This window comes from Indicator indicator, chromosome 35 (genome assembly GCF_027791375.1).
Source record: "Indicator indicator isolate 239-I01 chromosome 35, UM_Iind_1.1, whole genome shotgun sequence".
NCBI lineage: Eukaryota > Metazoa > Chordata > Aves > Piciformes > Indicatoridae > Indicator > Indicator indicator.
Genome location: NC_072044.1, coordinates 5109101 through 5122143, shown reverse-complemented (window position 1 = coordinate 5122143; position 13043 = coordinate 5109101). Strand labels below are relative to the sequence as shown.

General features: G+C 58.7%; 1 protein-coding gene across 1 annotated transcript; it reads right to left on the bottom strand.

The window, feature by feature from the left end:
- Positions 1-5441, bottom strand: SYT2 (synaptotagmin 2). The gene is made up of 8 exons (XM_054395828.1): positions 5276-5441; positions 4983-5152; positions 3477-3593; positions 3086-3253; positions 2758-2925; positions 1909-2026; positions 847-980; positions 1-207 (listed from the first exon to the last, which is right to left on the bottom strand). Exons 1-8 carry the CDS (start codon positions 5439-5441, stop codon positions 1-3), a joined length of 1248 nt encoding a protein of 415 aa, XP_054251803.1.
- Positions 5442-13043: the final 7602 nt, after the last annotated feature.

Below are 13043 nucleotides of genomic sequence, written 5' to 3'. Positions count from 1 at the left end.
CTATTTGCCCTTGCCCAGGGCTGCGTCCACCTCCTCCTCCGGTTTCAGCGAGTGCCACTGGGCGATGGGCCGCCGGGGGTTGGCCAGCATGTCTGACCAGTGCCGCAGCTCCGTGCCCGTCGAGTTGAAGCCTGTGAAGATCTTGCCGATGGCTTCGTTCTTCCCCAGTTTGTCGTAGTCCAGCACCGTGATGACCACTTGCACTTTCTGCAGGAGGAAACCTTCTTCAGAGGGGCAGAAAGCTGCAGAGGCTCTGACTGCCCCACGGCCCGGCGGTGGCACAGCTGGCACCCCCCCGGAATCCCTCCAGGGCCCATTCTGGGGCAGGGTCTCCTCCCTGCCCACGGCTTCCTCCACCTCCTTCCCTAGGGAGCCCAGAGCTGCAAAGCCATGGTGGGGGCCCAGCTCATCCTGGGAAAGGTCCCCCAGGGGTGGTGTGGGGCTGGGAAAGAGCTGTGGGCTGCAGGGCTTGATGGGGCTGGGCTGGGGCAGGGGGCACATGCAGGAGCTAGGGCAGGACATTCAGGGGCCAGAAGGCACCTGGCCAGTAGTCCAAAAGGCTCCTAGGACTCAGTGGAGGTCACTACAGGGCCAGCACCAGAGGAAAGCCTCACTCCAGCCATGACCTGGGCTGGGGTTATGTCTCCCACAGGTGCTGCCAGCCTCTTGCCTCTGCCCTGCACCCACTACCCTCAGAATCAGCCCAGGCCCAGGGTGGAACTGGCAATACTTGATGGGTGATGAGATCAGGAGGTCCTGCCAAGGCAGGAGCTCCTCAGGCTGCTGGGAAGGCTGGGACATGGCCTTGGGCAGCTGCCTGCCTCCCAGGGAAGACATCAGACAAACCTGTATCTGCTCAAAGGGGATCTCAAAGCTGAAGGACTCATTGAAGTAGGGGTTTAGGGTCTTCTTCTTCACTGTGGTCTTCTTCTTCTTCAACCTCTTGCCATTCTGCAGCAGGTGGATCTTCACATAGGGATCTGAGGGGGCAGGAGGCTGCATCAGTCAGGGCTGAAATACCCAGGCGCCACCATCAGCCTGCCCCAGGGAAAATCTCAGCCCAGGATGAGGGGCACCATGGGGTAAAGAGATCTCCATGAGTAAAGGTCCTCTGAGGTCTGTGGGTAGAGGCCAAAGCCAAACTATTTTGGCTGCAGAGGATTTGTTGGAGCAACTGGCCAAGGGCTGAAGCTCTTCTGCATCCTGTCAGTCCCCTTGCAGGAGGGCTGGGGACAGTGGAGTGACCTGGGTGGGTGCTGGCCTCTCACTCTTGGTTTTGGAGCAGGACACCTCAGAATAAAGCTGAACCCTTCCAGCCTTGCAGGTGCTTCTGTTTAAGGCAGATACAGAGAGAGCTGAGGCAGAGAGCTCAGCCCTGAGCTGGGAAGGCTTCTGGCAGAGAACCTGCTGTGACCTGAGGTCCTGGGCCCCAGGGTGAGGAGGAGCAGGACCAGGGGCAAATGGCAGAGGAGCATCTTCACCACTCAAGTGCTGCAGTGTCCTGGCCCTAGACACAGTGGTGGGCTAAATTTGATACAGAATCACAGAGTTGTCAGGGTGGGAAGGATCCTCAAGGCTCAGCCAGTCCCAACCCCCCTGCCATGCCCAGGGACACCTCACACCACAGCAGGTTGCTCACAGCCACATCCAGCCTGGCTGCAAAAACCTCCAGGGATGAGGCTTCCACCACCTCCCTGGGCAACTTGTTCCTGTCCTTCCCAAGGCTCAGAGGGCTCATCCCAATCCCATTTCACCTCGTTCCCACAACCAGACCTTGGGCTGCCATTGATGCAGGTGGTCCCAGGCACTGTAGAGTGGCCTCAGTGCCAGATGGCCTCAGTGCCAACTTAGGATGCTGAGAGCCCCCACTGCAGGGTGGAAGGAGGATGCCAATGAGGCAACACCCACCTGAGAGACCCCCAACATCCATCTTCTTCAGGTTCTTGGCCTCCAGGATGCAGACAGTGAGCTTCCCAGCCGTGGGCACATACCGCAGGGAGATGCAGATGTCTCCCAGCTTCTCTGGCTGCCAAGCAGAGCAGGGAGCAGGTATCAAAACCTTGCCAGTGCATCTCAGCACAGTGCTGGGATGTGGTCCTGCATGCAGACCCCCCCCAAAGCCTGCTCAACCTTCAGTGCAGGCACAAAGTGGCACCAGCACAAGGGTTTGATCACTGGGGGCTGGGGCAGGACAGTCATAGAATCATAGAATCATAGAATCAGTCAGGGTTGGAAGGGACCACAAGAATCATCCAGTTCCAACCTCCCTGCCATGGGCAGGGACACCTCACACTGGATCAGGCTGCCCAGAGCCTCGTCCAGCCTGGCCTTAAACACCTCCAGGGATGGGACCTCAACCACCTCCCTGGACAACCCATTCCAGGCTCTCACCACCCTCATGGGGAAGAACTTCTTCCTCACGTCAAGCCTGAATCTCCCACTTCCAGCTTTATTCCATTCCCCCCAGTCCTGTCACTATCTGATGTGCAGTCCCAGCACAGCACTCAAGAAGTTCATGCAGGTCATTTTTGGTCTAGAAAGGCTTTTGAGTGGGGAAAGAACAGGGGCAGATCCTGCCCAGTGCCCACAGCCAGCACAGCTTGGTGCTCAGCTGAGACCCCCCCCCAAAGCGGTCACCATCCTGAGCACCCTGGGAGGGCCCAGAAAGCGGAGCTCACCCCACAGCCCCCCCACATCTCAGCACCCCTGGCCAAGGGTTTCAGCTGGCTGAGGGCCCCCTGTCAGCCCTGCTCTCACCTCCTCCTTCTCCCCACTCTGCAGGTCCCTCCACTCCTCGATGGGCTGGCCCAGGTCCACAGTGTTCATGGGCACCTTCACCTCGCCGATGATGTCGTGCTTGGAGAAGCGATCGAAGTCGTAGATGGCCATCACCAGAGTCTTGCCACCCAGCTCCTGGTAGGGAACCTGCACAAAGGCCACCAGCAGGGCTGGAATGGGCTCAGGGGAGCCCAGGCCAGCACCAACTGCTCCCAGCAGGGAGGGTCATCGTATGGGACCAGCACAGTCAGGGAGAAGGACGGGAGTGGGACACAAGGTCTCCTGTTTGGGGCAGGAAGGAGCTCACCTTGAAGGTGAAGGTCTCGTTGAAGGCAGGGTTGAGAGTCTTCTTCTGCACTTTGGTTTCATACTTTTTCTTCTTGTCAGGGAGCAGGAACACCTTGACATATGGGTCTGAGGTGCCACCCATGTCCAACGCTGGCAGCTCAGCAGCTTGGAGGATCCCCACTGTCAGCTGGAGGGGTGGGAGGGGAGGCTTCAGCAGCACAGCCCAGCCCAGGCTGCAGATGCCAAGGGCTCATCTCCAGCCCTTGGGGCAGGACTCCCTGTGGCACTGCACCCAGCTCCCAGCTCCCTCCTGTGCCACCCAGGTCCAACAGGAGGCTTCTCCTCTCAGACACCCTCCCCAGGCAAGCCTCAGTCCCCATCCCCTCAGCAGACCCCAGCCCCTCCCTCACCTGGTTGGCCTGGAAATCATAGTCCAGGGAGAACTGCAACTTGCCCAGGTTCTCAGGCTCCTTCTCCTCCTCTTCACCTTCCCCCTCTGTCAGACCTGTCTCTGCATCATCATCATCCTGTTGGCCCTGCAACAGCAGCCAAGGAGCCTCAGCTCAGCAGCAGAATCACAGCCCAGTGTCCCCCCACCACTGGGGACCTCCAGCACCCCAACCCTGCAGGCATCTCAACACCCAGGGAAAGGAGATCCTCATGCTGGGGACAAAGCACTGCCAGGGCAGCCCTGGGGTGGCACCAGCTCTGCCCATGACCACACAGCTGCCAGAGGGGCCCTGGGGGTGCTGGTCCAGCCGAGATGATGTGGTGGGGGCTGCCTCAGGGTGCCAGGACATGGGGGCATCACCAGTGGATGGAGATTTGGTACTTCCAGGTGGAGGCTGCATGCAACTACCCTACTGCAAAGGGGGCAGGGGTCTATGCCTGGTGAGCACCACAGCTGGTGCCAAGGGCTTAGCAGGGCCAGCTCCAGGCCTTACCAGCTTAGTACCAGAGACATAACCCAAGCCTCCTAAGGCAAAGCCACCCCTGTCCCTGCCTCTCCAATTCATGGGGTGGGAGCTCCAGCTCCTTATCAACTCTCTGACATGCCCCCAGGTCTCCCATCCCAATCTGGAAGCAGATGTTGGAGAATGAGGCTCGTGGTGACACCTACCATGGAGGGTTTCCCAGGACAGACAGGGACCAGGCAGGTGGGGCAGCAGCAAGGCACAGCAGGAGCAGAGGAGGGAAGAGAGAAATGTTACAGAGCAGCTCTGGGGACCCCTGGCAGGGTGGGCAGCTGGGGTTTGTATGGCCTGAGGAGCCCCAGGGGCCTCCCTCTCTGGGCAATCCCACCCCACATCTCCCACCACCCTGGCAGGGCTGGGGAGCAGGGCACAGCATGGAGATCTGCATGCCCATGGTGCCCAAGTGGCTCTGAAGAGCAGAAATGGACACCCAAACTCTCCCACCCCCTCCAGATGACCCTGGGTCAGGGCCATTGAATTGGCCATGGTCACCCCAAGCCTGCTGGTACCAAAGCCTCCTTGCTGCTGGTTCCCCAGGATGGGGAGATGGCCTCAGCTCTGTGCCATGCACCTGCACCTGCCTCTTGAGCTCTGGCTTTGTGGGCACCCCAGGCTGCTGGGTGCTCTGGCCTGGTGCCCTTCTCTTGGCTAAAAGCAGACCTCAGTGCCATGAGGGCAGCTGAGGCAGGGGGGAGACAGAAGGGTTTGGAGCAGCATTTGCTGGTGCAGGTCCAGGTCAGCTTGAGCCTGGTCCCATCTGGGCCACCAGGCACTGGAACAGGACAATGTTGCTGTCCCAGCTGCTTCTTCACATCTGCAGTGTCCTACCCTGGGATCCTGGTGGCTCCATCTGACTCTGCCTGAGCTGGGAGTGGCTCAGCCAGAGGAACCTTCCTGCCACACCGAGCACAGGGCAAGGCTCAGCTGTCCAGAGGACATCACCTGGTTGCCTGACTTCATGTCCTTCATGTTCATGGCATTCTTCATGCCTTTTCCCTTCTCCTTCTTGTTCTTCTTCTTCTTGCAGCAGCACTTCTTGCAGATGCAGAAGCAGCAGGTGAGGATGAGGAGCCCAGCAACCACTGCGATGGCGATGAGGGCCCAGGGTGGCACTGCAGGCAAAAGCCAGGACCTGGTCAGCCCCAGGGCTCCCTCCCAGCCCCAGGCACCAGGAGCTGAGCTGGGGGCAGGTGTGCTGAGGAGGGTGGCACCCAGGCCAGGGGGCAGCTACTCACAGGGGATCTTGTTCAGCTCGTTCATGAACTTGTCCCTCAGCTTGGTGAACATGTCCTCCTTGCTCTCCCCTGGCCCCCCAGCCTCCGTGGAGTTCTCCAGCGTGGCCATGGGACTCGTGGTGGCAGTGGCCTCTGGGGCCATCATGGATGCTTGCTTGAAGGTCATGGTGAGCCAGGGGCTCCCTGTGGAGAGCAGCATCCAGGTGGTCTCTTAACCAGCTCCACACCCAAAGTGCCTTCACAACCCAGATCCAGACCCAAAGTGCCTCCAGAACCCAGATCCACACCCAAAGTGTCTTCACATCCCAGATCCACACCCAAAGTGCCTTCACATCCCAGATCCAGACCCAAAGTGCCTTCACATCCCAGATCCACACCCAAAGTGCCTTCACATCCCAGATCCACATCCAAAGTGTCTTCACATCCTAGATCCACACCCTGGAGTGCCTCCATGAACCAACTCCCCACCCAAAGTCTTCACAATCCAGCTCCAGACCCTGAGTGCCTCCATGACACATCTTCAGACCTAAAGGGTCTCTGTTAACCAGCTCCAGACCCAAAGATCCTCCACACCCAGCTGCAGACCCAAATTCCTCCATGGCCCAGCTCTGGACCCACAGCTCCTCTCTAGCCCCAGCAGATGCCAGGTTGCAAAGCAAGGTTCAGAGCAGCCAAGGGAATTCACTTTGCCCCTGGGGTTAAGGAGGTTGAAAGGTTCTCCAGTGGGAGAAGCCAGGAGCTGAGCACACTTGTAGAGAACCATGGAAGGAGGTTCTGGGGGCTTGTGAGCTCTGCCTGGGGGAAAGTCCTTCCCTGAATCTCTTCCCTCTGCTGCTTGCATGGAGTATCACCTCCTGGGGCCAGCTGCTCCTCCCTCCTTCCCACAGAAGCAGAAAAGCAGAGTTCTTGCCTCAAAAAGCTGCCCAGAGGGACCTGGGGTGTTCCTTCCCCATAATGGCACTGCCATGAGTCAACAGCTGAGCCTCAGGTGGACTCAGTGCTCAGCCCCACACCAGGACACCTTCCTCCTGTGACACTGCCACTGGGGGGGTGCTGGGGACTGGGGGGACCCCACGTGGGGCAGAGCAGCCCTTCACACAGCAAGGTGGGGGTGATGCCAGGACTCCCACCCTGATGCCAGGACACCCATCCTGATGCCAGGACTCCCACCCTGACAAGGTCCCTGCCACAAGCTTTGGGGTGGTGAACCCCAGCAGACAGTAGTGGCAGGGCTGAGGTTCCCTGGGCTGCCACCAGCATGTGGTTGACTTCAAAACTCAGCTGGAGGTAGCTTTTGCTCATGGCGGAAAGGTCCCCAGCCCCACACTGAACCCTCTGTTGCTCTGTCCCTGGGAGCCAAGCATGGCTGCAGGGTGAGCCCTTCCCACAACCTCCCAGTATCATGGACCAGCCAGGACCATCCCCTTCAGCCCTTGCAATAGCAATGTCTGTGGTGGGGCTGCAGAAGGAATGGGCAAAGCAAAGAGCTTCCATCACTGGTGCTGCTGGGAGCAGCAAGAGCAGAGGGCAGAGGGCAGAGGACTGGGCAGGCTGCAGGAAGCCCTTTGCTGGCTCATGGGTGGCCTCTTCCTCTGCCCATGGGCACCCCTATGAGAGGCAAGCTGGGTGACAGCCCAAAGTGGATCAGTCTCTTGGAGACAGAGCTGCTGGGAGTGTGTCTAGAGAAGGGCAACAAAGCCACATCCCCAAGCACCACATCTACACCACCTTTAAACACCTCCAGGGTTGGTGACTCCACCTCCCTGGGCAGCCTGTGCTAGTCTCTGACCATTCTTGATGGGAAAACCTTCCTCCTACTGTCCAGCCTAAACCTCCTCTGCTGCAGCTTGAGGCCATTCCCTCTTGTTCTGTCACTAAGGACCTGTGAGCAGAGACCAGCACCAACCTCTCCACAACCTCCTTTCAGGCAGCTGGAGGGAGCAGTGAGGTCTCCCCTCAGCCTCCTCTTCCTCAAACGAACCATCCCCAGCTCCTTCAGTTGCTTCTCACAAGATTTATTCTGCAGCCCCTTCCCCTTCCTTGCCCTCCTGTGCCCTGGCTCCAGCACCTCCACATCTCTCTTGTATGGAGGTGCCCAAAACTGGGCACAACACTCCAGGTGTGGCCTCAGCAGTGCCAGGCACAGAGGGACAATCACCTCCCTGCTCCTGCTGGGCACAGCATTGCCAATCCCAGCCAGGATGCCTTTGGCTTTCTTGGCCACCTGGGCACTGCTGGCTCCTGTTCAGCTGCTTGTCCATCAGCATCCCCAGGTCCCTTTCTGCCAGACCCTTTCCAGCCACACTGCCCCAGGCCTGCAGCACTGCTTGGGGTGGTTGTGACCTGAGGGCAGGACCTGGCACTTGGCCTTGCTGAAGCTCCTCCTTGGCCATGGATCCAATCTAAACTAAAATCTACATGAGGGAGACCTCATTGCTCTCTGCAGCTCCCTGGAAGGAAGTTGGAGCCACATGGGGGTTAGTCTCTTCCTCCAGGTAAGAAGCAACAAGATGAGAAGAAATGACCTCAAGTTGCCCCAAGGGAGGTTTAGGTTGGCCATGAAGAACAATTTCTTCCCCAAAAGGGTTGTCCAGGCCTGGCCCAGGCTGCCCAGGGCAGTGGTGGAGTCCCCATCCCTGGAGGAGTTTCAAAGCTGTGCAGATGTGGTGCTGAGGTGGTGCTGGATCACAGCTGAACTCAGTCTTCCAGCCTGAACAGTTCTGTGACTCCCTGATCCATCCCAGGTGTGCAAAGAGCTGCAGTGAACAACCCCTCTGCAGGCTGGGAACTTGGGGACTGTTTTTCCTCTGGTTTGGGTTTGGTTTTCTTCAGTCCCTGCTGGATTTTGAAGCCCTGTGTGTGTTTTCCACCAGGAACCCTTTCCAAAGTGCAAGGAGTGACTCCTGGTGGTGCCTCTGCCCTGCCACAGGCACAAAGCATCCATTAGCTGGAAAATGGAGGCCAAACTGGAACAGCCAAGGCAACACTCAGCTGGAAAACCTTCCTGGTGCCCATCAGTGGAAGTTCTGCAGAGGGTTTCTTGTGAGCCCACACCAGCCCTGAGCTGCTGGCCCAGCCAGACCTGCAGGCAAACAGCTGCAGGATGTTGGTTGCTCTTTTCCCTCTGCTTTTGCTGAGCTTGGTGACAGGATTTGGCACCCAGCTCTGGTGTCCCCAGTACAAGAAGGACACAGAGCTGCTGGAAAGAGTCCAGAGGTGGCCACAAAGATGCTCCAAGGGCTGGAGCAGCTCTGCTGTGAGGCCAGGCTGAGGGAGCTGGGGGTGTGCAGCCTGGAGAGGAGAAGGCTCCAGGGGGACCTCAGAGCTGCCTGCCAGGACCTGAAGGGATCCTGCAGGAAGGCTGCAGAGAGACTTTTCCTGAGGGTGTCTGGAGACAGGCCAAGGGGGAATGGTTTGGAGCTGAGGCAGAGCAGGGTTAGACTGGAGCTGAGGAAGAAGATCTTCAGGGTGAGGGTGATGAGACTCTGGCACAGGCTGCCCAGGGAGGCTGTGGATGCCTGGAGGTGTTCAAGGCCAGGCTGGATGAAGTCTTGAGCAGCTGAATGTAGTTGAGAGGTGTCCCTGCTCATGGCAGGGGGTTGGAGTAGGTGATCTCTGAGGACCCTTCCAACCTGAGCCATTCTGGCATTTATGATACCACAAAGGTTTCATCAAAGGCAGGAGGCAGGACAAGCTTGGCCTGCTGTGGTGGAGCTCATGCTTTAGGGCACTAGGGTCAGGAGTTTTGGCTGCTTGAGGTTATCAACCTCCAGCTTGGCCAGGACACAGAAGTGATAATGGTCCAAAAAATACCACTCCTGGGGAGCCCCAGAGCCCCTGTGCCCCACATGTCAGGGCAGGAGGGAGATGGAGGATCAGCTCTCCAACCAACACAGCACAGCAGGCTGGGGATGGAGACCTGTCCTTGTCACACTGGGCATGAGGATGGTTGGATCAGACCAGCCAAGACACCAACACCTCAGTATTTTCCCACAGGCTCCCTGAAGCCTCCCAGGTTTTAGCTGCAGTCACCTCCACATCGTAGCCCCAGAGGTTTCAGGTGGATTGTGTGGCCTGGTCCTGCTCCTGGCCCATGGCAGATGAAAGACTTTGATGGCATCAGAAGGGACTTGTCCAGGGATGACTCATCTTGGCCAGGTACCTTCTCCAGTGCAGCCCAGGAGCGTGCTTGGGGATCTGTTCAAGTGTGTGCCAGGTCCCCAGAGGCCACTGCAGGCTGTCTCCAGCCAAGGCAACAGCAGATCCCTGCCTGATCTTGTGCAGGACATGGTGGTTCAGAGGATGTAACCACTGAGGACCTGAGCCTCAGGAGCACCACTTGCCTGCAGCTCTGAGACCAGCACAGACCACAGTCACCAGCTCCTCCTGTGGATTTATCCATCCTGGATGTCTGTGAAGGTCAACCTTCTTGGACCTGCTCCACATGGAGCTTCCTAAACATGCTGAGCATCTAAGAGACTCTTCATGCTCCACCAGCTCCTTCTCCTGCCCTTGGATCCTAGACATGGCCACCTTCATGCCTCATGGAGTGGCTGCAGCCACTGCATCCACCAGAATCATCCTCACAGCCATGATGCAGCAGCCAGCCCCCAGCAGATGGGACTGGGGGGGGACTGGAGCAAGACACTGGAGGTGCCCCACAGCCACCACATGCTGCTCCAGGGTGAATCAGGAGCTGCTCTTTCTAAACCCCCACCCCACTGAAGGTTGTTTAGTGCAGAGGGCTTTGAGGGCTCCTCAGAGCTTTGCAGTGGCCAAGGACACCTGGGCTGCTTTCATTCTGTTGCCTGCTTGCTGGAGTAACCATTGGTGCCAGCAGCCTGACATCCCAGGTGGCACTGGGTGGCACTGGAGCTGCAGGTGTGCTTGTCAGGCAGCATACTGGGAAGGAGAGGTGGGCATGGAGTCCCTTCTTATAGGGTGACAGGGGTGGGCATGAGGACAGGATGCTGTCCCCTGCTTGCCACAGGGCCAGCAGCTCCCTGGAGCCCCACTCTGATCTCACTGCTCCTTTGCATCCATAAACCCTCTGTGGGTGGCTGCAGCACCTCCAGGTCGGGCTGCAAGAAAAAGAGTGGTGGGGTCCCCATCCCTGGAGGGGCTTCAGAGCCATGGAGATGTGGTGCTGGGGGACTTGGTTTAGCAGTGACCTGGCAGTGCTGGGGCAAGGGTTGGACTCTATGAGCTTGAAGATCTTCTGCAACCCAAAGAATTTCATGATTCTAACAGAAGGTCTTTTCCCCATCACCCCCAGTGCAGAGTGGGGTGGCCAGGAGGGAGGCAGAGCTGCCTGAGGAGCAGTGGGCAGGGAGCAGATGCTGCTGGGGCCCAGCTGGGCACTCCCCAGCTCTCTGCAGGTGAGGCAGGATCTGACCAGGCTCCTGACCTGACCTGTGTGTCTGGGCCACCAGGGCAGGATGGGGGCAAGCATGGCAGGAGCTGGGGTTGGGAAGGAGAAAAAGGCCAGGAAATGGCTTTGAGATGGAAGAGGAGAGATGGAGACTGGAGAGTGGGAAGGAATTGTTTAGAGTGAGGGTGGGGAGACTCTGGCACAGGTTGCCCAGGGAGGCTGTGGCTGTCCCCTCCCTGGAGGTGTGCAAGGCCAGGCTGGATGAGGACTGGAGCACCCTGGGCTGGTGGGAGGTGTCCCTGCCCATGGCAGGGGGGTGGCACTGGATGAACTTTAAGGTCCCTTCCAACCCAACCCATTCTGTGGTTCTATGCTCAGGACTATGCACAGACATGCACAGGAGCATGCACAGGAGCATGCACAGGACACTCACACAGGTGTGCACCACAGGCCAGGGTCAGGATGTGGCCTGTGTGGCACCCACAGAGGTGTGCCTGGGCACAAGCACATTCTCCATCTGTTCACTGTACAAACCTCTGCATGCTGGGGGCTCCCTCAGGTGGGTTCCCCCCTCCCAGTGCAGCCACAAGCAGCTGCTGATTGATTTCCATAAATAATTAATAAGGCCACAAGGAAACCCCCTCCCAGCAGGAGGAGGGGGATATGTGGGGACCTTGTGTGGACACTCAGCCAGGGAAATGCTGCTTTGGGGCTATTTGGAGACTTTTTGGAGGGGCTGCCTGGGAGCTGTGGTGGCTACTTTGACTAGAGAGAGCTAATTAGCATCACTAACTGCTCCATCATTTGCCCCAGCAGCCAGGGCTCTTCCACCTCACTGTGCTCACTGGGTGCTGGCAGAGCTGAAGACTGGGGGAAACTGAGGCACAGGAGAGGCTAGGTACCCCCCATGGTTACCCCAAAGCCCCCTGTGACCCTTCAGTCCCTGCCATGGGGCCAGGGGGGTTGATTCTGCCCCCCACGTGAAGAGGCCAAAGTTTGTTCCCCCTTCTCCAGGGGGTTTGGACTGGGTGGTGTGGGGCAGGGTGTGAGGTGCCTTGGGGCAGTGCCATGGGGGCAGCCTGGGAGGGTTGGGGTTGCCAGGGTGCAGTGTGTGGGGCACAAGGGCAGGCTGTGGGGCAGTGTATGGGGCAGTAAGGCTGGGCAGTGTGACCTAGAGCATGTCCCTTCCCCTGCTCGTCCCTGTCCCCACTCTGCCACCAGATCACTGGGTGGCCTTGGTCACATCCCCTGGCCCCACCACACACAGTGCGGATAGAACCTTTCAGCTGGGGGTGAGAAGCTGCTCCCAGCCCCACAGAGCTGGTTCCCAGGCAGAAGGGCCCATGCCAGCAGCCTGTCCCCATGCCAGCAGCCTGTCCCCATGCCTCCCAGCACCCTGACCCTGCTGGTCTCCACGCCAGCCCACAGTGGTGCTGCTGGGAGGGCACCCAGGTAGCCACGCAGCAGTGCAGGGCCTCAGCCAGCAGCACTGCAATGCAGTCAATGCAGTCCTGCTCCTGCTCCTGCTCCTGCTCCAGCTCCTCTTGCCTTTTTTTTTTTTTTTTTGCCTTTTTTTTTTTCCTCTCCTTTTGCAATTTTTCTTTTATTTTTCCCCTCCTTTCTCTGAGTTGCAGCAGTGGCTGGCATGGAGCTGGGGTGGCCCTGGGAGCCATCCTGGCTGCAGGTGGGAAAGGAGCTCAGCCTCTGCTCTGCCCCTGCACCCTCAAAGGCCATTTGCTGTGATTCCTCCAGCATAAAGTTCCCTCTTTACTTCTCCACTGGTTTGGAGCTGCCCCACCCCACCCCTTGCTCTGCCCAGACCCCAGTGCCTCAAGGAGATAAATAAATCAAGAGGGTTATAAATAACCTTTGCCATTAGTCTCAGGAACGAGCAGGGGTTAGGGCACCATTGATGAATACCATCTGGGAAGGGACCCCTCCCACCCTGCCAAATCCTGGGGACCCCTCCGGCCCCTCCCTGGGCAGCAGCACCCATCAGGGGATGCCACTGGCTATGGTAGGACCCACCCCACACCCTCCAAAGCTGCCAGGACAGGATGGGCTTCACCCAGACAGCTGCTGCAGAGAGCCCACATGCTTCCTGGTGGGTAGAACCCTCCCCAACAGCACCCAAATCACACTGTCCCTGTGGCACACTGTCCCCGGGGGCCACCCTCTGACCACCTTGCTCCATACCCCAACGTGTGACCCCTGCACCCCGTGGTGCCTTCGCAGGGGCTCTGCTGATTTGCACCGTGGGGTAGCTGGCACCAGCTGAGCCCCGCTGACAGAGACGAGCCCCTCCCCACAATTAAAACCCTGCCTGGGCTTTGCTTGCCGGCAGCGCCCCAGGGTCTGGCAGGACGGAAACCCCAGGCTGGAGGCAGGGTTCTCATT

Coding starts and splice junctions, on each gene's coding strand:
- SYT2 (XM_054395828.1), bottom strand. CDS start 5,441: ATGACCTTCAAGCAAGCATCCATGATGGCCCCAGAGGCCACTGCCACC. Junction 3,254..3,476: donor ATGATTTCCAGGCCAACCAG/GTGAGGGAGGGG, acceptor CCACCCCTCCAG/CTGACAGTGGGGATCCTCCA. Junction 981..1,908: donor GGATGTTGGGGGTCTCTCAG/GTGGGTGTTGCC, acceptor CTGCCCCCTCAG/ATCCCTATGTGAAGATCCAC.